This window comes from Urocampus carinirostris, chromosome 3 (assembly GCF_059441175.1).
Source record: "Urocampus carinirostris isolate Australia breed hairy pipefish chromosome 3, RoL_Ucar_1.0, whole genome shotgun sequence".
Classification (NCBI taxonomy): Eukaryota; Metazoa; Chordata; class Actinopteri; order Syngnathiformes; family Syngnathidae; genus Urocampus; species Urocampus carinirostris.
This window is the reverse complement of record NC_142351.1, coordinates 14,224,249-14,246,729: the sequence shown is the minus strand read 5'-3', so window position 1 is coordinate 14,246,729 and position 22,481 is coordinate 14,224,249. Positions and strand designations below refer to the sequence as shown.

The 22,481-nt window shown below is 40.1% G+C and overlaps 1 protein-coding gene across 2 annotated transcripts in view; it reads right to left on the bottom strand.

Annotated features, from left to right (window-relative positions):
• Positions 1 to 9,214: 9,214 nt before the first annotated feature.
• LOC148368764 (uncharacterized) overlaps positions 9,215 to 22,481 on the bottom strand; it is a 51,266-nt gene continuing 37,999 nt past the window's right edge. For both annotated transcript variants that reach the window (XM_088330805.1, XM_088330806.1), the window contains exons 7-16: positions 19,902 to 20,376; positions 18,818 to 18,977; positions 18,624 to 18,740; positions 18,359 to 18,520; positions 18,069 to 18,219; positions 17,369 to 17,990; positions 17,124 to 17,277; positions 16,953 to 17,042; positions 16,082 to 16,277; positions 9,215 to 15,000 (exon numbers count right to left, since the gene is read on the bottom strand). In XM_088330805.1, the coding sequence (XP_088186931.1) occupies positions 9,608 to 15,000; positions 16,082 to 16,277; positions 16,953 to 17,042; positions 17,124 to 17,277; positions 17,369 to 17,990; positions 18,069 to 18,219; positions 18,359 to 18,520; positions 18,624 to 18,740; positions 18,818 to 18,977; positions 19,902 to 20,376 (7,520 nt within the window). In that variant the 3' untranslated portion in view covers positions 9,215 to 9,607. The remainder of the gene's footprint in view (positions 15,001 to 16,081; positions 16,278 to 16,952; positions 17,043 to 17,123; positions 17,278 to 17,368; positions 17,991 to 18,068; positions 18,220 to 18,358; positions 18,521 to 18,623; positions 18,741 to 18,817; positions 18,978 to 19,901; positions 20,377 to 22,481) is intronic.

The window sequence follows — 22,481 nt, the reverse complement described above, 5'->3', positions numbered from 1 at the left end:
CAGGGCTTGTGCACAGACAACATCAGGACTCCTCCACATTGCCTCTGATTGGCAGTTGCACGTCGACCTTGGGAAACAACCAAGGTTCCCCCAGCACATGTCAGCAACATCGCTCCGACCAGACATGATAATCACCTCTGAGACTCCAAAACACCTGCTCATACTGGAACTCACAGTCCCGTGGGAAGAGCGCAATGAGGAAGCCAATGAAAGGAAACGCACAAAGTACCTGGAACTGGTGGAGGAGTGCATGGGGAAGGGGCTGGAAAGTTTTTTTTGATCCAATAGAGGTCTGCTGCAGGGGTTTTGCTGGACGATCCTACTGCAAAGTCCTAGGACAGTTAGGTGTGACAGGGGCAGCCAAGAGGAAAGCCATTAAATCCGCTAGTGATGCTGCAGAAAAAGCCACCAGGTGGCTTTGGCTCAAAAGGGTAGATCCGTGGGCTGCTACTGGGATGCAAGTTGAGGCCTGATCAACCTCGGCTGATGTTGCGAGACCTGAACCACTTAATGAACTCAGGATACATCACTGATGATGCTTCCCAGTTGCATCCAGGAGATGTTTCTTTCAAGGCCCGGAGATCAAATCCTACTTGGTCATATTCCTCTGTATCATTCCAAATCTGCTTAGCCCTTTGTGAGAATCGATGCGCATAGTCAAAGCTACTTTAGTATGAATTCTGTTTGGTCCTGTATGTAAAGGGCACAGTTGTATCTACAGTTTACAGTCAAGGTGTCACACCAGCAGACCCCGTTTTGTCTGTACATTGCTAAAGAATCCTTTTTATGGAAGCTCATTAAATCATGCATGTTCACTGTTGATACACTTTATGATAAAAACCCACACAACAAACTGTAATCACCAACAAATGCTTGCTAAGCACAGGGTGGCCAACCTGGTCCTCAAGAGCCGCATGACCTTCATGTTTTGAAGGTTTCTCTGCTCCAATACAGGTGATGCCAATCTTCAGCTTGTAAGCAAGCTTTTATGAGAGCTTGATAATGATCCAGGTGAGTGGAATCACCTGCATTGGAACAGAGAAATCTAAACACATGGAGGACATGTGGCTCTTGAGGACCGGGTTGCCCACCCCTGCTCTCGAACAATTTGGGCAGGGCTATGTTACCCAGCACGCTCTCCTCTCTCTCACACTCACCCACTTCCTGAAGGAACTTTTAAGCTTTTCTTTTGCAATTTTTTGCGACATATTTACAAATGTACTCTGCCTGCACCTTGTTCTGAAACCATAAAAAAATGAAGGTCAAAATGAGCCGCAATGATCTTTAATAACTGTGGGAGGAAGACGAGTTTAAAGTGGTATATTTCTTGATATGAGACACAGGCTCTGGCATTATTCTTATTTCATAAATTCTATCAAATCATCTAACCTCACACAGAGAAATAAAATGCGCTAAAAAAAATTTGGCGGTTTTGCTGAATTTTGTCTTAAGATATATGGTATGGCTCTGTCTAAAATAAATAAATACATAAATAAATTCAAATATTTTGCTATTTTGGTTCTTTGGGACCCTGCTTTAAGCTTATACAGTGATACCTACAGGATAAATTATATTCCAGATCGTGAGTTGGAGAAGCGAAACCTAAAACATGCAGAACATGAGTCTCTCGAGGATCAGGGTTGTGTAGGGTTACTTTAAATGGATTACTTTTAATTACTTTCGGATTACTCCAATACCAAATATGCTAATAAAAGACAAAATAAACTAAATATGAAGAAAATGACTCAATTTTGTGCAGGCTTGGGGAGTAACGGAATACATGGAACGGCAAAAACGATGTTGGCAAGCTGTTTGGATTTATTTTCATTTTGTTTCTGTCGCATTTTATGTTAGTTTTGCCGGAGATCAAAGAGATCAAAGCCAGGAGAGAAAGCTTACCACGTGTTGTGAGTCATCATTTTATTCATATTTAGTTTCTTTTGTCTTTTATTAGCATATTTGGTATTGAAGTAATCCAAAAGTAATTGAAAGTAATCCAGTTAAAGTAACCCTACCCAACCCTGTCGAGGATCTAGTTGGCCGCCCATAGTAGAGACGCATGTGTTCATTGGGAAAACATTTGGAAAAATAAGTTTTGTTGGTAAAAATGTTGGAGAAATTGGAGGTTCGATAATCGAGAGAAAAGTCTTCTCATATGTGGATAAGGAAAATGGACAGGAGCCAGCCTCGTTGGAGGGAGATACAACTTTTATTGATGCGTCAATGAAGATCTCAGAGAGCTGGGAACATGACAATGTTTTTAAAGCTGGTAGTGACGATTAGGCTTCGATTGAGTACACCCCAAAAGGCGGTCCTGTATCACGTATCAAGTTCAGAGCGTCCCGTCCCTTGCACGCTATCTTCAAGGAAACTTAATCGTCTGTCAAGAGTATCTTCAAGGAAACTTAATCGTCTGCCAAGAGTATCTTCAAACGATGTCAACCCGACCTTTTCCCACAACTGTAAGCAAGTCTTTCTAAATTTCTACATGTATGCAAATCTATTCTACAAATGCAAGTGTATTTACCACAACAAAAATATTCCATGTTTGTTAGAAAATGGCACCGGCACTTGTAGCATTGGTAAAGGGCAAAGTGTGATGCCAACCCAAAACAGAGAGCACAGTACCTGCAAACGAAAGAGAAATTGCAGCCAGGCGGGGAGACAGCAGAGAGGAAAAGAATTGCAGATCTTACAGAGCGAAAAAAGCGTGCCCAGGGGAAAAAGTGGACGGAAGGAAAGAAAGATGAAAAATAGGTAGAAGTCCAGGGAAGAGATACTTTTGCCCCTTAATAGTACAACTGGAACTTCATCAGAATGTAGCAGGTTTGAGCTCTGAACTGTACAGGCTTATTCAGGGCCGTTGCTACCCAAATGCTTTCTGGTGCCCCCACCCATATCAGGTAGTGCTCCGGTGTTTTACTTGGTGATAACTTAAAGACGGTCGCGTGAGACTCGCCTCTCATTGGCCAGTGCGGCATTTGAGCCGACAAAAAATAATTCGAACCAAAGACAGCGCGCCCTTTAAAACAGTGCGCCAAGAGGGTGTGGTAATACGGTACAATAATAGGCTTTTCATATTTTAACATTGACTATTGGCAAGCGACGCATGATCTTCATCTCGTTTCTTGTTTTTTCCTTTCCACACTCCAGACTCTTGTTGCTGTTTTGAGTCCATGTTGGCACAGGTCTTCACCAAATTGCGAATGAGACATCAGTGAACATACCACTGGGAGGGGCGGGGGGCACCGTGAGACTGGGGATAGGCCGGGGTACAAAGCAGATTCACCCCTTTTTTCGGGAAATTTGGTCTCTGCTGCTTTTGTCATGTTTAATCATATTAGCGCATATTATTAACACTTTAGACCACAGGTGTCAAACAGGCGGCCCGCGGGCCAGATCAGGCCTGCTAAGGGATTGAATCTGGCCCGCGAGACAACACTCAGAGAAGCGCAAGATTAAAAAAACAAGCTGCAGGTTGAAATATGTCTACTTGATGTTGCCAAAGCCAGGTGCCTCGAACAAAGACACTGTACTTGTATTTCTTTTTCTCTCTCTCTTTCTCTATCTTTCTCTATATTTCTCCCACTCTCTGTCTCTTTCACTCTCTGTGTCTCTCTTTTTCCTCTTCATTTGTTGCTCTTTGTCTCCTCTCTCTGTGTCTTTTTAACTTATTTTGCTCTAACTTTTTTCCTTTTTCTCTTTCTCTCTTCCTACCCTTCGCGCTTTCCTTTTTCTTTTCTCTCCTTCTGTCTTTTTATTTCTCTTTGGATTTATTTCTTCCACTCCCTTTCTTTCCCCCTCTCTCACGACTTCTCTTTTTATCTCTTTTGTTTCTCCCACTCTCTCCCTCTCTCTCTTTCTTTGTTCCACCCTCTCTCCTTTTCCCTCCCTCTTTCTCTTATTACTTTATCTCTCTTTTTCTTTCTCTTTAATCTACTCGTCCGGCCCCCGACAGAATGTTTGTTCTATCGTGTGGCCCCCGAGTTCAAATGAGTTTGACATCCCTGCTTTAGACCCTGATTTCTTTTGGGCCACTTAATACAATATAAGTATTGAGTACTTTTCGATTGGCCATCTCTGTTCGATGCATTTTTTTTTAAAAGTTTATTGTTAAGCTGTGTTGGTTTGTATTGACATTTTGATTTTTCAGAGGAAAACAATCAGGGGCTACGGCCCTGGACTTATTCGTAGAAGTAGGTTCCATTTTCTCATTTTAAAAAGATGGGAATATTGTTCTACAAAACAGTTCTATAGATGACACTGTGATATTTTTTTTCTGTTTTAGGCGGATAAAGTTAGGTCATCATAAAAAGGAAGAAATAAACAAGAGACTAAAAAGGGAAATTGAAACACTTGCAGCTCTCCTGGAAAGACAAAAATAGTACAAAAAATTACTCCTGACACCTAGATTTGCCTTGTGATACAACACAAATTAGGGGAGTCACATGCCTGTACAACAGGCTAATGAATGAAATAGCTGATGTACGAACAAGACGGAGACTCCGGTAAAAACGGGTTGGAGACTACGCGCTACAATAACAGCCGAATCATTGACACACACTGCTCACTCGATATGGAGTTTCTAGCGGTATCGTGCAGACACTTCTATCTACCGGGAGAGCTAACTGTGGTCATTGTGCTTGCTGTTTATGCTAATGTTAGCATAGCGCTAAATCTCCTGCCCGCTGCTATCAATAAACAGCAGCTTGCACACCCCAACAGAGCTTTTATCGTCGCCGGCGACTTTAATCGGCCATGTTTATGGACTGTACTCCCCAAATCCATTCAATACGTGGACTGAGCAATTCGGGAAAATACACTGGACTGTGTGTACTGTAAGATCTAACATCCAGTTCGATCCACCATTTCTGTTTGTCCCTCACCCCCCTCCGGAGGAAGCAGAGCCTATTTACAACAAAGACAACAAAGACAGTTAAAACATGTTCTTTGTTCCTTTATCTCTTTGTTTCATTGTCCTCACTGTAAAATGTGGAACTGGAGTCGGCCAATTTCGTTGTTACAATATATCCCATGTTGTAACAATGACAATAAAGGCATATTCTATTCTATTCTATGTCCTTATGGTGCTTGATGTCAGTGGCAAAAATGCCGGAATATGAGGAAAATCACAACATTTCAGAATGTGAAACAAAGATTTTCCACCCTGTTATCAACAATTCTACCCTGTTATTGTCAGTTCCATTCTGTTAGGTAAGTTTTTCTTTATTCTTTTTAAAATATGAAATAACTAGAGAGCGTGGAATACCATAAATATGTTTGTGCTTTGTTGAGAAGTGAGGAAGATGAATTGCACACATGGATGCAAAATGACATTGTTTTTCATGCTTTCTGGGTTTAAAAATATATTTTTAATAATACAGACATAAACTCTTCTTGTCCAAAAAAACTGTACATTTCAATATTTGTCATAGCTAAAGGAAATCAATCAATAAATCAATCAATCAATCAACCAAACACCAAATTGAATAATTCTGCCCTTTATTGCCATTTTAGTTGGATAAAGGTCCAAAACCAAAGGTATATATATATATATATATATATATATATATATATATATATATATATGTATATATATATATATATGGGGAGGTACACTCTTTAAAATATATAATATATATATTTCTTACTGTCAAACATATTGTTGTTGTATTGGTCATGAAAACATGAAACATAAGATATTTTTGTTGTTTTTTTACAAAAATTGACACCAAAATGTTACTGCAGACAAATAATCGCCCAATTAGTAATTAGTAATCCGGTAATTAGTGAGCACAAAAGCAATGGGAGCCACAGTGAGGGCTTTGAATTGGATTCAGAGTTGGCCCAAGGCATAAGCGAGCTAAGCGGCTGCTTAGGGCTTCGGAACCACTAGAGGGCCCTCAAGAGTAGTTAATTTTTTGGGCGCCTCCGTTGTCACTTTATGCGTCCACTCCAAAATACTAATACAGAAATACAACAAAAATACTACACAATAACTACTAAACTAAATATCAAATATAGTGCTTAAGTACGGGGGCCTCATGTATTATTTGCTTTCGTTCCGAAAATAAAGAATAGTATAGAATTACTAAAAAAAAAAAAATTAAAAAAAACTACAGTAACATGATAAAAATACTAAAGAAATATGACAAAATATTATTATGGAAATACTACAAAAATCTACTAAAATACTGCTTTGGAAATGCATCAATTATACCTCTAGTGAGATATTAAAAATATGTAAATACTGTACATAGTAATACTATATTACAAAATACTACGACCTCAATGATTTACTCCAAAATGCTACAAAAAGACAACTATGGTAATATTACAAAAATACTACTATGGAAATACTACTAAAATACAGCTTTGGAAGTACATCAGTTATACTTCTACTGAAATACTAAAAATATTTATATATGAATGCATAATACCATAATATAAAAAAATTCTAGAGAAATTTTACTAAAAAATACTACTACAAGACGTTTACAACAGAACTAATGCAAATAACACCCACAGCAATACTCCAAAATTCTCTTATGAAAATTTCACAAAAATACTACAAAAATAAAACTACAGTAACACTGTCCTACAAAAATACTACAGAAATAATACAGATATATAACAAACATTCTTATATGGAAATACTACAAAATACAACAAAGATAGTACAAAAATACTTAATAAGACTACATTGTTCTCGTTTGCCCGCGTCCCTGCGTCCTACACGCATCATTTTTGCTGGGTACGCATCGTGTCGAATCAATGTGCGTCCCCGGGACGCAACTTTTTTGACAAAAAATTGTCATTATCATTTTTTAACAAAGATTTACCGCACTCCAAACTTTTTGTCAGGCAGATCCGCCATTGTTGTTTTGGTCTCGCAGTTCGAGTTTTCGTCTGCACGCCGATCTCCAGTTCAAGTTGTGTAGTCCGTCTCTTTTTAGAGGACCGGCTTTTTCGACTCAACTCATTAAAGAGAGCCGGCTCTCAAACGGATCACTTGCTTTGATGCATTATGTTACGAATTATTATGTTGTATAGAGAAGTTAAGAAAAAATATAAAAGGAGAAAATAAAAAAAAAACAGGTTTATGGTTATCCCTTTAATCAGTATATTACCAAAAGTAATTTAATGCAGAAAATGAATTAATAATTTGAATGAGAAAATGTATTATTTTACTTAATTATATTTGCATGTATTTTTTCCTTCTACAGTGAACGTCCAAGCTACTTAATTTTTTTTATAATAAACCTCATTCATGTCGAGCAAGACAGTTAGTATTAGGTGAAAATCGACACAAAATTGGTCATTTCTTCAGTGTCAGTAATAAGTCGAAACAATGCAGAAAGTGATAACAACGGCAATAATTCCGGCCCGAAAAAACGGCGGAGAAATTCTTCAGAAGATCGCGGAGGCAAGGAAAACACGTGTGTTTAAGCGAACGATTCGACGAAAGATAAGAAACAAAAGAATACTCCTAGCAAGAAAAGGACTTTTCTGCCAAAATGGACTAAATTATATTCCTGGTGACGCTGAGGAGGATGATAATGGATTTGACCTTGAGAAGGCATTACAACTGCGGCGGGACAGCAAACCACGAAGAATATATGAACTGAAAAACCTGAAGTGATAACTGCTTTGTATTACCAATTAACTGTGATGATTAAAATTAAATGAAAATATAGATTAATATAATTATTTCAGCAATATTATTTGGTATAATGTCCAATATTGTTGTGAACTGAGAAATCTTGAAGTGATAACTGATTTGTATTACCAATAAACTCTGATGATTAAAACTAAATGAATATATAGATTTATATTATATATTTGTCAACCTCGATGACACTAAATTTTGGGGACCCATAGATCTCTGTTGGGACCCATAGATTTTTGAGCATGCGATTCCCCGGGACCCATCACTTTTCAGAGGCAAAATGAACACTGTGACTACAATGATACTACAAAAATACTATAATCTAAACTACTGTAATAATACGATGAAAATACTACAGATATACAACAAAAAATCCACCAATACAATAAAAGTACATTAGGAATACTAAAAAATATGATTGAAATACTACATAAAATTAATTCAGAAATACTGAAAATAAAACTAATAAAACTAAAATAATAAAAAAAAAACTTTAGAAACAACCCCTACTGTCAGGAACCAGAACAGGATCAGGACCCAATCGCGTGACGTTCTCACACAAGCCTTTTATTTTATGGGAAAGAGGAGTCATGCACGTTTGGAAGCCGGTCTGGCGTGAAAGGACTGGAAGCCATAGACCGACGAGACGGATTTCAATAGCCCGAATTGATATCGGACGGATGGGGTCGATACCGGACAGGAAAGGACGGACAGGATTGAGAACCATTCAGGATATCAATAACTAACAGGAGAAACTAGACGGGAACGAAAACTGGAGAAAATAACAAACGGGACCAAAATAGACGGAAACAAAACTGGAACCCGAAATTCATCCATCCATCCATCGTCTTCCGCTTATCCAGGGTCGGGTCGCAGGGCAGCAGCCTTAAAAGGGAAGAAATTAAACAGGACAAAAATAAACGGGAACAATACCGGACTGAAGATATCAACAAGAAACCGGGACCGAGACAGAACCCAGGTCTTGTGGGGCAGAAGTTCGTTTGACGGGCTGACAAAAAAGCAAGAGAGCGCTGAGCTTTACATAGACAGAAATCCAATCTCTCAACAAGTCGCAGCTGGTGCCTCTTGGGCGGGGCCAATTGGGCACCATGGCAACCGTGACACACACACATGGGCGCGGCCAATTGGGCGCCATGGCAACCATGACACCAGTAATACTTTAAAACTAAATAAGAAATGAAATGCTTAAAACAGGGACCCAATATCCTAGTTTGCTCTAAATGTGGTCTTTTCAAACCCAATTTGATAAAACTAACCCTAATGAAAAAGAAGTATAACATGTCACACGCGGCCCCCGACTCCAAATAGTTGTCAAAATTTCCCTGGGCAAGATGTGTGTGTGTGAATGGGTAAGTGTGAAGCACATTGTAAAGCGCTTTGGGAGGTCTTCATTGACTGAATTAAAATGGGGAATTTTGTAGTTTTGTGTGCGTGTCGGCAGGTGTGTGGATATGCAAACTCGGCATCCCGACCCCGGAATCCGCGTTTAAATGTAGATAATTAATCAATCAATCCAACACCAAATTGAAAAGTTTTGCCTTTATTACCATGTTGTCGTAAAAAGGTCAAAAACCAAAAAGTACATATACACAATAAACTAATCGTACACATTTACAAATGTACAAACCTTTTTCGATCTTTGTGACAATACTCCACTTGCTAACTTCGCAAGTATTTCGGAGCTAAAGCGCATTTAACGAGATCGGATAATCATAATCTGACGTAACTTCTTATTCTAAAGTCAAACATTGTTAATAAAAAGAAAAAAAAACTCGGGAAATTTTACTTAGTGGTCCTTGTGTAGGTTTTGCATTTAACTGATATTGTTAAGGCATGGACTTCTACCAGCCATAATAATTTAGATCTAGTAGATTAGCATGAATGCACGCTACGTTCTTAAGTAAACACTAATGCTCCTTATTTTGAACTTTTGTTATTATTTCCCCCCCCTTGGTCACCAGGACCTATTGCCGCCTCATTGTTTCCTTGACTAGTTGATTTCCCTCTAATCCATCGCCTGTTCGGGAAGAACCGCATGTGCTTCGGTTTTCTGTTGAGCATGCTGGGATCACCCGTGTTAGGATTTGGTAGGGTTCCTCGACTTTCGGCCGGAGTGGGCAGCAGGCCGAGCTGAGGTTTGGGAGTTTTTACTGCTTCCGGACTTACCGATTTAACTCTCGGTCCTTTCCTCGGACCGCGTCTAGGGCCTCGACTTTCCATTTCATATCTATTATACCGTCTCGAGTCTTTTATCTCAGGAAATGGCATGCCACCCTCCCTGGCAGTGTGGAGGTCCCTAAATTCTAAACCTGGGCCCAGTTTGCCTTCGTCTCTTCGATTCCTTCCGAGGACTTGAGTGTCTGTATCCCACCCACCAGGTACCAGTCTTGGGTTTTCAGGTCTCATATCCATTCTGTTATGATCAAATCTTCTTGTGTTAGAGTCTTCACTCGTAAATACAGGTTGTTCCCTTTCTATTCCTCGTAGATGTATATTTCTTGCATCACTCAGCGGCCTTTCCAAATAAGGACTTTCGTTGTATCTAACATCTAAATGTCTCCTACCTCTTTGGTCCCAGTCGTCATGCATCTCGAGTTCCTCTCGTTTGTTGAATGGCATATAATCAGGAACACCGTGCAAAGGCCTTTGCTGTTCTATGCTTGAACCTCTTAGTATTCTTAATGACCTTTCAGCCTCTTGATCATCTAGTCCCTCTGATCCAGGTAGTCCACTGGATGGAAGTCTCCTTTCATAGATTTGATTCCTGTTGCTCATGTTTTCAAATCCCCATCTTGGCACAGCATCTCCTCTACCAATCCCGCTATCGTCAATTCCCGGTCCTACTCTATCAGTACTGGGGCGCAGTATATCAACATCATCACGGAAAGGCCTTGGATCATTAAGACTAGGATCACCAAACCAGTCATCATCGGTAACTCTTCTAGGCCCAGAAAATGGCAATGGTGCCCGTTCTAGTGAGTGACTATGCTCCCCAACTAGAGGGTCTCTCTGTATATCACATTGAAAAACCTGTGAATCAATTCCATCAGGAATCAGTAGAGGATCCCTGCTCTCTTGACGTTTGAACTCATTTTGAAATGGTGTTTCACATCGATCTGACCTGTGTCTTTCAGCGTCAATGCCTCTAGGATCTGCTGCTGGGTACCTGCCATCTGGCATGTTCCATTTTGCTTCATGTTGGTCAAAATTGCTTGCGTTCCTTTGATCTTCCCTGTTGTTTTGACCCGTTATATTTTGCCTGTTTCCCGGTCCCATGAAAGATATCTCGTTTTCTCTCCAATTAGAATCTGGCCCATGTCGGTCACGCTCAAAATGTGAGTTTCTGTGGTCACGATTTTCTAGTCCTACCATGAAAGATGGCTTATTTTCTTTTCTATTATAACCTGGTCCACAATGATATTGATCAAAATGTGTGTTTCTGTGGTCAACCATGAAGGACGGTTCTGCTTCTCTCCAATCACAACCTGGTTCTAATGGACGTCTTTCAAAATGTGTGTTTCTGGGGTTGTGGTTTTCTGGGTTTTCCATGAATGGTGGCTCATTTTCTCCCAGATTAGGACCTGGTCCCCGTAAATCTTGGGAAAACATTGTGTTTCTGTGATTGCGATTTTCTGGGACTCGAATGAAAGATGGCTCATTTTCTCTCCAATTGGGACCAAGGTCATGTCGCACTCTCTCAAAATGCTTATCACCCACGTTACAGTCAGGGTCCATCATTTTTGGATGCATTTTATCGAGGTCTGTTCCTCCAAAACGTTGATCTGAACCTCTCCTGTCAGAATACCTACTGCTATACTTAATTTTATCTGGATGCTTTCTGTCTGAAACTGACCACTCGAAGTTTCTTCCCACATGATGATCACCTGTTTGGTTTGGGACTCTTGCTTCTACCATTCTATGTTCTAAATCTGGGTGATGTATTTTGTCATTAGGCCCCACATAATTTCTTCCAGGTCCAGGTCTCTTAATATCTGTCTCTTTCCAGTCATGCAAGTCTGCTTTCATCTTTAGATTCCTTCTATCTGGCTGAAAGTCCCGAACTGGTCTATTGGGTCTATGATTATTTTGGCCCCATCCATCAGTGTGTTGGTCTTCCCAAGCACCAGGTGGCACATGATCCACCATAAAGCCTCTTTTAAACTCATTGTCTCTCTGATTAATCCCTGCCACCGTCTCGAGGCCTTGTCTAGAAAAAGTTGATTCTCTTTCAATAAACTCGGGACAATCAGATGTGTTTTTATCAAACTCAAGACGGTTGTTAGGTAAATCTCTCCTTTCAATACCTGACATACTGAAATGTGTGTCTCCAAGTCCTGTTGTATCGCTTCTTGGACCTTGTCCCAAAAAATCATGATCTTCTAGACCTTGCTGCCCTTTTCTGACATGATCAGAACTCTCTCGGCCAAGACCTCCATCAAAACCTGCGCGGAAATGGTCTGGGGCATCTGGTCTCATATCGGTACCAAACCTTTCAGGTCTATCCCTTGGACCACCTGTTTCTCTCACTTCATGTATTGGGACTTCTGTGTTGGCATTCATCATCCCCCCCATTGGTCCAGTAAAACCTAAACCGCCTGGTTCTCTGCTATCTTCAATTCCTGTCTCTGTTTTCTGATTACTCCAATCTGGTTTTATAGCATTAGAAATCGTATGTTGGTTTTGCTGACGATTTTTTTCAAGCATCTTCTCAGGGCTTTGGTAATTTCTTTCTTTTACTTTAATGTTTACACTGTTCATATTTGAAGGTGTTTCTTCAATGCCTGTATGTGAGTCAACTGAATGAGTAAAAACTTGACCGCTCAAAGAAGTGGTGGACTTAAAATTTCCATAATTTAAAGGCAGCTCTGTTCTAAGCATGGGTGCTTCTTCTTTTTCTTCTAAACATTTTTCACCAGAACCCACGACCCATGGCTTGCATGCTGGCTGTTCTGACTGGTACATACTGTCATCTACCCTTATATTAGGAATCTTACAATCTTGCTTAGATTCACTTTCCAGTCCTAAATTAATATTTGGCTCCACAGCAGGTCCACCCCATTGACTTGCTATTTCTGAATGCTTTTCATCTGAACATTTGTGATCGAGCTCTTTTTTTGTCATATCTTGGCGTATCGATGGCTGTGAATCATTTTGAACTTCTGCAGCTGGTGTCAGGTTACTGATTTGTTTCTGGTTATCTATTTGGGAAGATTGACAAGTTCTACTCATTACACCACCTTGTTGGATAAATCGAGGATCCGGATCAGGGCTCTCGGGGGAATCCCGAATGGGGGGGTCACTCAATCTTAGAGGTATCGAAGTTTCAAATTTATCACTAGTTTCCAGGTTGTTAGGCAGCTGTGGTTTATCAAGCACACTCTCTTTTTTTAGAGGTTTGTTTGATTTTGGTTGTTGTGAACTTTCTGTGTTTTTTAAAGACGTTGGGGTAGGTAGTATTTTGCTAGCTTCAAATTGTTCGACACCAGGATTAAAGTGACATTTAAAAGGAACGTGCATGGGGTTTTCTACGATATTTGGTGATACCCTCAACTGTTCAGATGTGTGTGGAATTAAATCTTTTTCACTAAGGGATGACACTGATCTCCTACCATCTCTGGAATGCCGCTGTGTACTGCGAGATCTATGATGACGTGACTGGCGTTCATTGTGCTCTCTGGTTCTATGCTTTGACCGGTCTCTTTCACTTTTTCTGTGTCTATCTCTTTCTCTATGTTTGCCGGAGCGTGAAACAGAACGTTGCTGGGATCTCTTTGAAGGACTTCGGTGGCGGCCTCTTTCATGATGGCTGCGTCTCTTTGGTGAAGTCCGTCGCCTTCGGCTATGATGTGAAACTGAAGATTTGTATTGTGCAGGTAAAGGCGAATCCAGAGAATTTGTGGCAAGTCCTTGAAATACATCGTCTTGCATTTCATTGAAAAGATCATCCTCTGGATCATAAGGTGCATCAGAGTCCTCAATCTCACCGGCAGATGTTTCATTTTCTTTTATCTCGCCACATTCTTCAGCTTGTTCTGAAACTGAAGTGATATCTGTGCCTTTTTGTTTATCGGTTTGTGAGTCCCAACTCGTTGAATCCAATGTCTCTGTTTGATATTTGGCCTCTTGTGGATTAGATTCTTTTGATTCTGAAGGTGTAGGGTCCGTGTGAATGTTAACACTCTGGAGGGCGGAAATCTGAGTTTGAGGCACAGACTTTGAAGCACAAGCAATCTTGGAATCAGTATTAGAAAACTGTGCCATGAAGATTCCTACAGCCTCCCTTTGTTGACGAAGTGCCTCTTCCTGTTCCTTCAACTGTCGTTTTTGCTCCTCAATCTGTTTATTCAGTTCCTCAAGCATTTGCTGCTGCTGAGTCAATGTAGCAGCTGAGACCACTACCGTACCCGTAGGAAGGCTCTGTGGAGCTGAAGTAAGAGAGGTGGTTTGGGGTGGAGTTTTTGCAAAAGATGTTGTTTCGACCGGAGTGGAGACCGGAACTGATGAGGGGCTTTTAGACTTATTTGTTTGAGTCAGCTTTTTATCACCATGTTCAACGGCATGAAAAATGGTCTCATCTTCTGGATCATAGGCCACATCATCATCTACTGCATTTGATAATGCTGGGCCTTCTAAATTCTTTTTTGCTTTGCTCTGTGAGGATGAATAAACAGATCCTACTGCTGGATTATACTCCTCCTCTGGGTCATAGGGACGATCAAATGTGCATTCCTCTTCTACCCGTTTGATTTTAGATTTTTGTCTATACTGTTGAACAATTGGATCCACCATTGAGCCGGACACATTAGATAACACAGATACCTTAGCGCTTACTGTTGTCACGCTAGAAGTGCAACTTTCCTTATTGGACACCGTGACAGTAGTCTGTTTATTTTTAAACAATGCATGCAAAATCGTTGATAGTGGTGAAGCATCGTTGATATCCTTGTCAGGAACACTATTCGATGTCGACTGGGTTGATGCAGGAAGAATGGAGGTTGAAACAGTGGGGATTGATTTAAGGGAGGTTGTATGTGACGTTGTTGTCGGATTAGAAGAGGAATCTGGTGGTGACCCAGGACAAGCGAGTGAAGCAGGGGGACTCGTGCTCCCAGGGGTCTCAGGATCATAGGGTTGGAATACGTCCGATTTGTCAGATCCATAGAGGACTGGAGGTTTAGGGATCCACATTGGGTCTTTAGCCAAAACTTTTGATTTTTTTTCTTCCATTTCCTGATGGAGACTTGCAGAACGTTTAACTTTTTGGACAATTGCTAAACCAATAAGAAGATTGGGTCTGTTCTTTTCAAGCCCTGTAAAGAAACAAAAATGTGTTTATTATCACTTCTGGTTGAAATTATATACATTTAATGGGGACACTTTGTAATATTTGACCATTAGAAGATGCAATGTTGTGTAGTGCAACCGAAAATGAGTGATAAAAAACACAAGGGAGAAGACAAAACCACCTAGTCTCAAAGTGATCAAACCTCAAAATGTTTCTTCTCATTAGTTTGACGAGCCTTTCAAAAGGTTTATGGTGTTTTTTTTGTCCATGGTAGGTAAATAAATACAAATTTCTTGACCTACGATTATTAGTTTTTTAAATGCACGTTGATATTATAGGTCATGTAGTTTTTTTTTAATGAATAATGTTTTTAAACCTAGGAGGTGCTATTCATTTGAGGTAATAGTGTATATAGAATGTTTTTTTTTAATTTAAGAAATTCACCAGACCTTCTAGTTTCACTCTTACTTGGCTTCCAAAAGGTTGAAAGTTAGCTTAGGTGAGCCAAACAAAAATAGCACAGAAACAAAATAGACAAAATATCAAGCAGGTATCCCAAATTTGAGGCCTGGGGGCCATTTGTTATGAAAATATACAGCTGTCCGCTCAATGATATCAACGTTTGTCAATATGGTGCAAGAATTCTTCATTTTCAGAGTTGCTGCCCAGGGTGTTTATGAGTGCCTTGTTTACATTGGAGTGGGTGCAAAACCTCTTATTTATCTGAATAATATAATAATAATATGTTTGTGTGAAAGTAGGGCAGCATACCAGCACAGACGACAACAAGAATGCTTGAGCATATAGTCTAACCGGGAGCCTCAGATCATTAAGGCAGCTGATAAAAAAACACTCATCACCAAGCTCCACAAAACACACAATGTCCACTGGCCATTTTCTGTTAAATTAAAATACAAACACATAGGTTTACGAACCTAAGATTAGAAAAGTATAAGCTTTAGTGTTGCCAGATAATATTCATTGAATGACCACATAGTCACGTTGCTGATTCCCAAAGAAATAAGACTGTATTGAGAATTTTCTTTTACCTACTTAAAAAAAAATGCCAAGACTTATGTATAATCACAAAATTATCATCACATTACCTGGTCCTTTCAAAGGTTGAAGTAGTGATGGAATGGATTCCTTGGCACTGAGTGGTACAAGGTAGAAATCCTTGATGGAATGGCTACTGTTGGAAATGACACCATAACGCCCTCTGCTGCTGAAGTATGAAAACATTGAGACGTATGCCACCTCTTCTTCCTCAGTGGCAGGTTGAAAGCGGATAACACATAATTCCTAATAAATAAAAAGGTTACCATGTAAATAGTAATAAAAATGAATCTATTACACTTCATTCCCAAAACTGAAATGCAAGCGCAGTTTATTTTTGGTAAAATTTCAGTTTAAATGTTGCCTGACTGTCACAGTCAATCGTTCTATTTTCTTATGCCTTTATGTTGTAAACTGAACTTTAGGATTGTTTATGAATGTCAAAATGAGTGATAATGGTATGATTTGAGTTAATTTAAATATTTAAACATTCTTAATTATTGTAATGTTAGATTAACCTCTCTGATTTTAGAAAGAAGACTGGAGTTGACCGCTAAATTGCTTTGACTTGTCCTTGCTTGTCGCCTTCCTATCTATAAGCATTCTCACACACATTATCCTGTCTGAACCACTTAAGACCATGGCAGGGCGACCAAGACAGTATAAGAATAGGGACTTTTTTAGATAAGGCAGACATTTTCAGCATCATGCTGAATAATGCTTGTGTATTTAATCTTTCTGGCATCCAGTAGATAGTGAATGGGAAATAAGAATATGCTGTCTCGCATCATGTATTTTGAGTATAGCGAGCATTTAGGAGAAAAGAACCTGGATGAGCTTCAGGTCAAACTTAACATTGATGTTTATCATACCGCAATATTGGAAATTATTCAATTCTTAGCGAGGGCATATGATGCTTACCTTTGTAATGTTCGTCTTGAGCTTGCCAACATAATCCCACACTGTTTGAGGCATGATACGACCACCAATTTCAATAGTATCTATTAGTTCCTAATGAGAAGAACAAAATGCTCGTTCATTTTTGTTAAACTTTTACCATCTTGCCAGAAATGATTAAATAGAAAATATTACCGATTTCAGAATTTCGTCGGATCCGGAAACCAAATAAGCCTTTGTCATAAACTTTGAAACTGTGAGCATGTTAAGGAAGCCTTTCCACAATACTTCTTGCTTGGCCAGGAATTGGGAAGTTTCATTATTTGCTGGAGATTCATTGTTTGAAGTTCTGGAAAACGATACACAAAAACAAACATGCCTTAGTCATGTCACCCAATTGTGAAACTAGAACATACCATACTGGATATTTATGTAACTACCTTGAAGACCTTCTATGAAGTCGTGGATCAGTTAAAGAGGATGGCTTAATCAAGATCGATTTTGGTAACGGTTTTGTTGGTGGCATCGGCAAGTTAGGTGCAGACGGTAGAGCAGAGAAATCCATTTTACGAGGAGAGTAAGGCGTTGACGGGCCTTTCAATGCGTTGTTGACATCCGATGTGCTACATGACGAAGCCAAGCTCCTATAGGCTGCAGTGCGGGGGTCACGCCTTGCAATAGTTACAGTTGAGACACTGGGAATCACAACCGGGGCATATGTTGTCTTTAATGAGGATGTGCATGAGGTGTCAGAAACTGGGGACCTTGGAGATTCCATGACAGGGGAAGTGGGCGACTTCAAAGTGGGCGAGGCTGGGGAATCTGCAATGGGAGGTGGCGCGGGAGATTCACCTCCAGCACAGTCACTAGTGTCAATAATAAGACGGGAAGAAGGGTCGAAACTGGATGATGAATAGTCAAAGTCGGAGGACTCAGGAGAGTCTGGGGGGGCCTGAAGAGGTGAGTCGGCTCCTGTAGACTTTTTCCAGTGTGACAAAGGTTTATCACTTGATTCAAAACCTTTGTGTTTTTTCTTTGGGGGTTCATCCTCCCCTATTTGTCCTTTGAAAATAATCGAGATAAAGAAAACGATCTTAAGTGGGTAAAAACTACACAATTAATGACACTTGCTTAACTCACCAGTGCATATTTTGCATTTGAGATCAAACAGGTGAGCTTTGTGTTCTGAAGTAGTGTCTTTTAGCATACAGGCAAGAACATCTGGACCCGCGCTCCCCTTGCTTCGCTCACTCGTTCTGTTTTTTGGCGTGGAAGTAGAAAGATTCCTCTTCTGTTCGCAGGGCACACAGTACATCAAGTTCAACACATTGGGTCAACAACATTACATAAAGGTCATTAAATCCATAGCTTGCAGACAAAGTTAGATTTCCTCTAGATAAAAATGTCATCAAAACAAAATAAAAGCTTACATTGCTGGAGACCACTGGTCTTTTATCAGGTTTCATGGCGTTTAAAGAGGAAAGATCCATCTTCATAGCTTCAGGTTTGGATGCATTTAAAGAGGGAAAAACTACCTTAACCGGTTCATGCTTCTGCAACAAGCTGGATGCTTTGGCAGCTTCATCCTTAGCCTAAAAAAAAACTGACTTTATTGATCTCAAACGGAAACCACCAGGATCTTATTAACATACAGTTTGTTTGTTTTTGTTTTACTGCAGCAGGCATGAAATTTACCTTTGATGTGTCCTTTCCTTTTTGGTCTGGGGTCTTGGTAGCCTGCATGTCCTTTTGGCTCATCCTGACAAGTCTGAAAGGACTGATGTCTCCGTGTACAACTCGATGCAATAAACCCTGGAGAAAAACGGTCTGGTAGTACCAATGATCTCCATAAAGATATACATTGTAGGAGACGAAAAGTTCGAGCAAACCTTATTTTTGGGATCCTTCAGGTTGAACATAATTGTTCTATACTTATTCATGTATTTGCTGTCTGTATTGCGAAATATGTCGAACATCTCCATTTCAACGCTTGCTATAAGTTTTGCGGCATCATTTTCAGACATGTCCAATTCTTCGCAGTCACACACCCTTGACAAATAAAAACAGCAGTCAAAATTGCTAGAGTATTAAATACGACAAATTTGGTTTGAATTAGGATTAGAAAGTACAGTGGAACCTCGGTTTTCGAACGCCTCTCAGTTCGAACAAATCGGAGTCAGACTAAAAATTTCGAGAAATTCTTGCTTCGCTGTTCGGTCAAAAAATCGGAGTTCGAACGCCGGTAATGTGTGAGTGCGTACGCTAGGGTGCGATGCTGAGTGGCGTACGGGTGTTTTAGCCCCTTATTATGCCTCCGAAGAAAGTCAGTGCAAGCAGCAAAGTTGCTACAGGTGAAAAAAGAAAAGTAGTGCGTACAACTATTGCATTTAAGAAAGAAATAAGGGCAAAATATGAAGGAGGTGTGCGAGTGTCTGATCTTGCTAGGGAATACCCCACTGTCCACCTGCGCCTTCTGCTGACCACCACAAAGGTAGGAAATCCTATTCATAATTCTTTTCTTTATCCTTTTTTTAATTTTTACACGTTCATGTTAGCGTAGTCTTTCGTACGGAAGATTACGATAACGCGAACGTACGATTAGCCTGGGTTAGCTTTATGTTTACGTTGAACATTCAAGGTAAACATTCAGGGTGTTGGAACGGAGCCCCCTTTCCGATGAACCGCTCACCACTTGTTTTGGAGACCCGGGTTCTAAATGACTTGTAAACGACCTGATTTTTTTTTAGTAATCGTACGATAACGTGAACGTACGATTAGCCTGGGTTAGCTTTATCTTTACATTAAACATTCAAGGTAAACATTCAGGGTGTTGGAACGGATTAAAACGATTTACATTATTTTTAATGGGAAAAATGATTTCGGTGATCGAACAAATTGGTTTTCGAACAGGGTTCTGGAACGGATTATGGTCGAGAACCGAGGTTGCACTGTACTGAAAATTAAAAGTGTTACCTTTTGTACAAAATGCTGGTAAGGGAGCGCTGGATGCTTTGTCTGACCTGGGTATTTGGCTGAGAAGGTCTGGAAGAAGGGGCACTTGGTGCAGGAGGCACCGGCAGATTTCGGCTTTCATTCAACAGGGCTGGGACCGAAGGCTTCTGGCATGAGGGTGCCATGTCTCTTGATGAGGTCTGAACTCCCGATTGCTTCTTGGGTATAATATAGGTCGCTAAAGAGCTCAAAACTGTCCGCGTTTCATTGTTTTTAGATCCCATTGTTGTTGAAGAAGGTAGAGCACCTTTTGCTTTTACGGGAGGTGTGGCGGGATCTAGATCATTAGTTGTTTTATCTGAAGGGAGAGTTTTTGAGTTGTCGGTCGTGCTGATATGAGAGTGTGGCATCATTGCTTGAGCTAGAGGTTGAGATTCCTGACGAGCATTTGTGGAGGGAAGCTCTGCATTTGGTGTTGGAGTACCATCTTTTGAAGCTGTTGAGTGAAAACACAGCAAGACATTGTGTGAATTTGATGGCCTGGTACATACAGTGTTCTGCATGCGGTTTCGGTCTTAAGGTAATTTTCTTGGGTGTTTCAAAAAATGTGATATCCTTTAAAAATAATAATAATGAATAAAGCAATCCATCGCTAATTTGCGCTTTGGTTATCGCTGGTTCACTTTTTTGAGAATTTTGAATTTAATTGGCTTTATCCGTCATTAATATCAACATATCATGCATAGTGTTCTGCAACAGACAGCAGACAGCAAATGCAATCACAGGAGCATGTTGAATGTGTGTGTGTTGTGTGGGGGGGTACATGACTGTGTGCGCGACTGTGATATTGTTGCATGCTGTCAGTCAATCAGCGGAGCGGGCGCACAAGTCGATGTGGCCACCAAATCAAACTCCGTAGCATGGCAACAGCTACCTTTTAGGGGCTTCTTGTATTGAAAATAAATGCATGAATTAAATCAAGCTCTGAAGAAAGTCAGAAGAGTGCAAAGAAATGGTGATCACCAGCAGTTGCTCTGTGGATTAATATTGGGTTGGGGAGGTGACTGAAACGGCGTCGGGAGAGGAGTCAATAGCAGGGCTGCAAGTCTGGCCTATTTCTCACCACCACCAGATGAAACACATGAAACAAACGACCTGGAGCTGCATCTCATGGGAAACTGCGTAATTCGGGATAGTTGTATTTTAATCATCAATTTGAGGATACACAATGCTAGCGTGCAGCTAACCAGCCGGTCTCTAAATTGCTTGCACACTGAAAGGATCTAATTTTGTTGTACTTTTGTATACTAATGTATAGATCATTCACTCAACTGCAATTGTGTTTTTACTTGTAGAACTATAGTTGTTATTTTGTTACAGTCGCATACTATCAGGCAGTCGGGACGTCATCTCGAGGTAAGTTTGACTCTTGGTGGCTTTCAAGAAGGGGTGCCGCGACTTAGCAAATGTTCACGTTTCAGGGGGGGTTTTGGTAGCCATTAATCTTGATAACCAAGGGATTTCTGCAGGGGTGTCCAAACTTTTGAGAAAGTGAGCCAGATTTGGTGAACTGAAAATGCGTGAGGGCAAACTGTTCAGCCTGGCATTCTTTGAACAGTCATTAATAAATTCACCTTCCATCAAAGGTTTGAAGTGCTTGACAATCAGCTTCGCAACCTCGTAGCCCGCCTTTGTAGAATTTTCATTTGACTCACAGGGTTTTGTGACAAAGCACTGCTGTACCGTTAAAATGCCTAATAGTTGCTTCACCTTTTTTACGACGTTCGTTTCGAGTTAGCTTGTCGTAATCAGTATGTTTGGTCTAGCAGTGCCTCTTGTTTAATTATTCTTTTAAAAAAGGCCAGACCCTTGGAAAATTAGGCAGACGTAGTTGTTTCGGATTTCGGTGATAAAATACTCTTATGTCCACTTGTCTTAGAAACTGCAGCCCTCAAAGTCAACTTTCCTTTTTATATTTACAGTTGCTATATCAGAAATGGGGTGGTCTAACAGTACTAGCAGGCCATTTATTATTAACTTTATGAAAGATGTTGCGGGCCATTAACAATTTTAGCACAGGCCTTAAATGTCACCCAGGCTGAACATTGGACATGCCTGGATTACTGTATATGTAGTTCCCTGCAACACACAACCAGATCATTTGTATACAAAAAGAAAACAAAAATAGTAATCTGCTGGAAATTGTTACCCAAGAAGCTTTAGCGTGTTTGGCAGAAACTGGATTATCGACTTAACGCATACCGTGTCTCAGGCGGAATTGAACATATGTGAAATTGTTCACATAAACTAAGTGCTTTTGAATTTCGAATTCAGATTTGGAGGAATACATTTTATTACCTTCAACATGAATACTTTTTCATTTTATTTGCCTTAATCATGTTAATCACATTTATATTTACATCTTAAAGGATATTAACTTTTTTGAAACACTTAATCGTTTAAGATTGGGGTGAATAATACATAATAAAAGCCAGTTTGGGCCTTGAACGAAAAATGTAATGGGTAAACATTCTTCAAAGAAAGGGGTATAATACACAAGGATGAAAAGGACAAGGATAAAAAGGATTTGCCTTAAGGTAT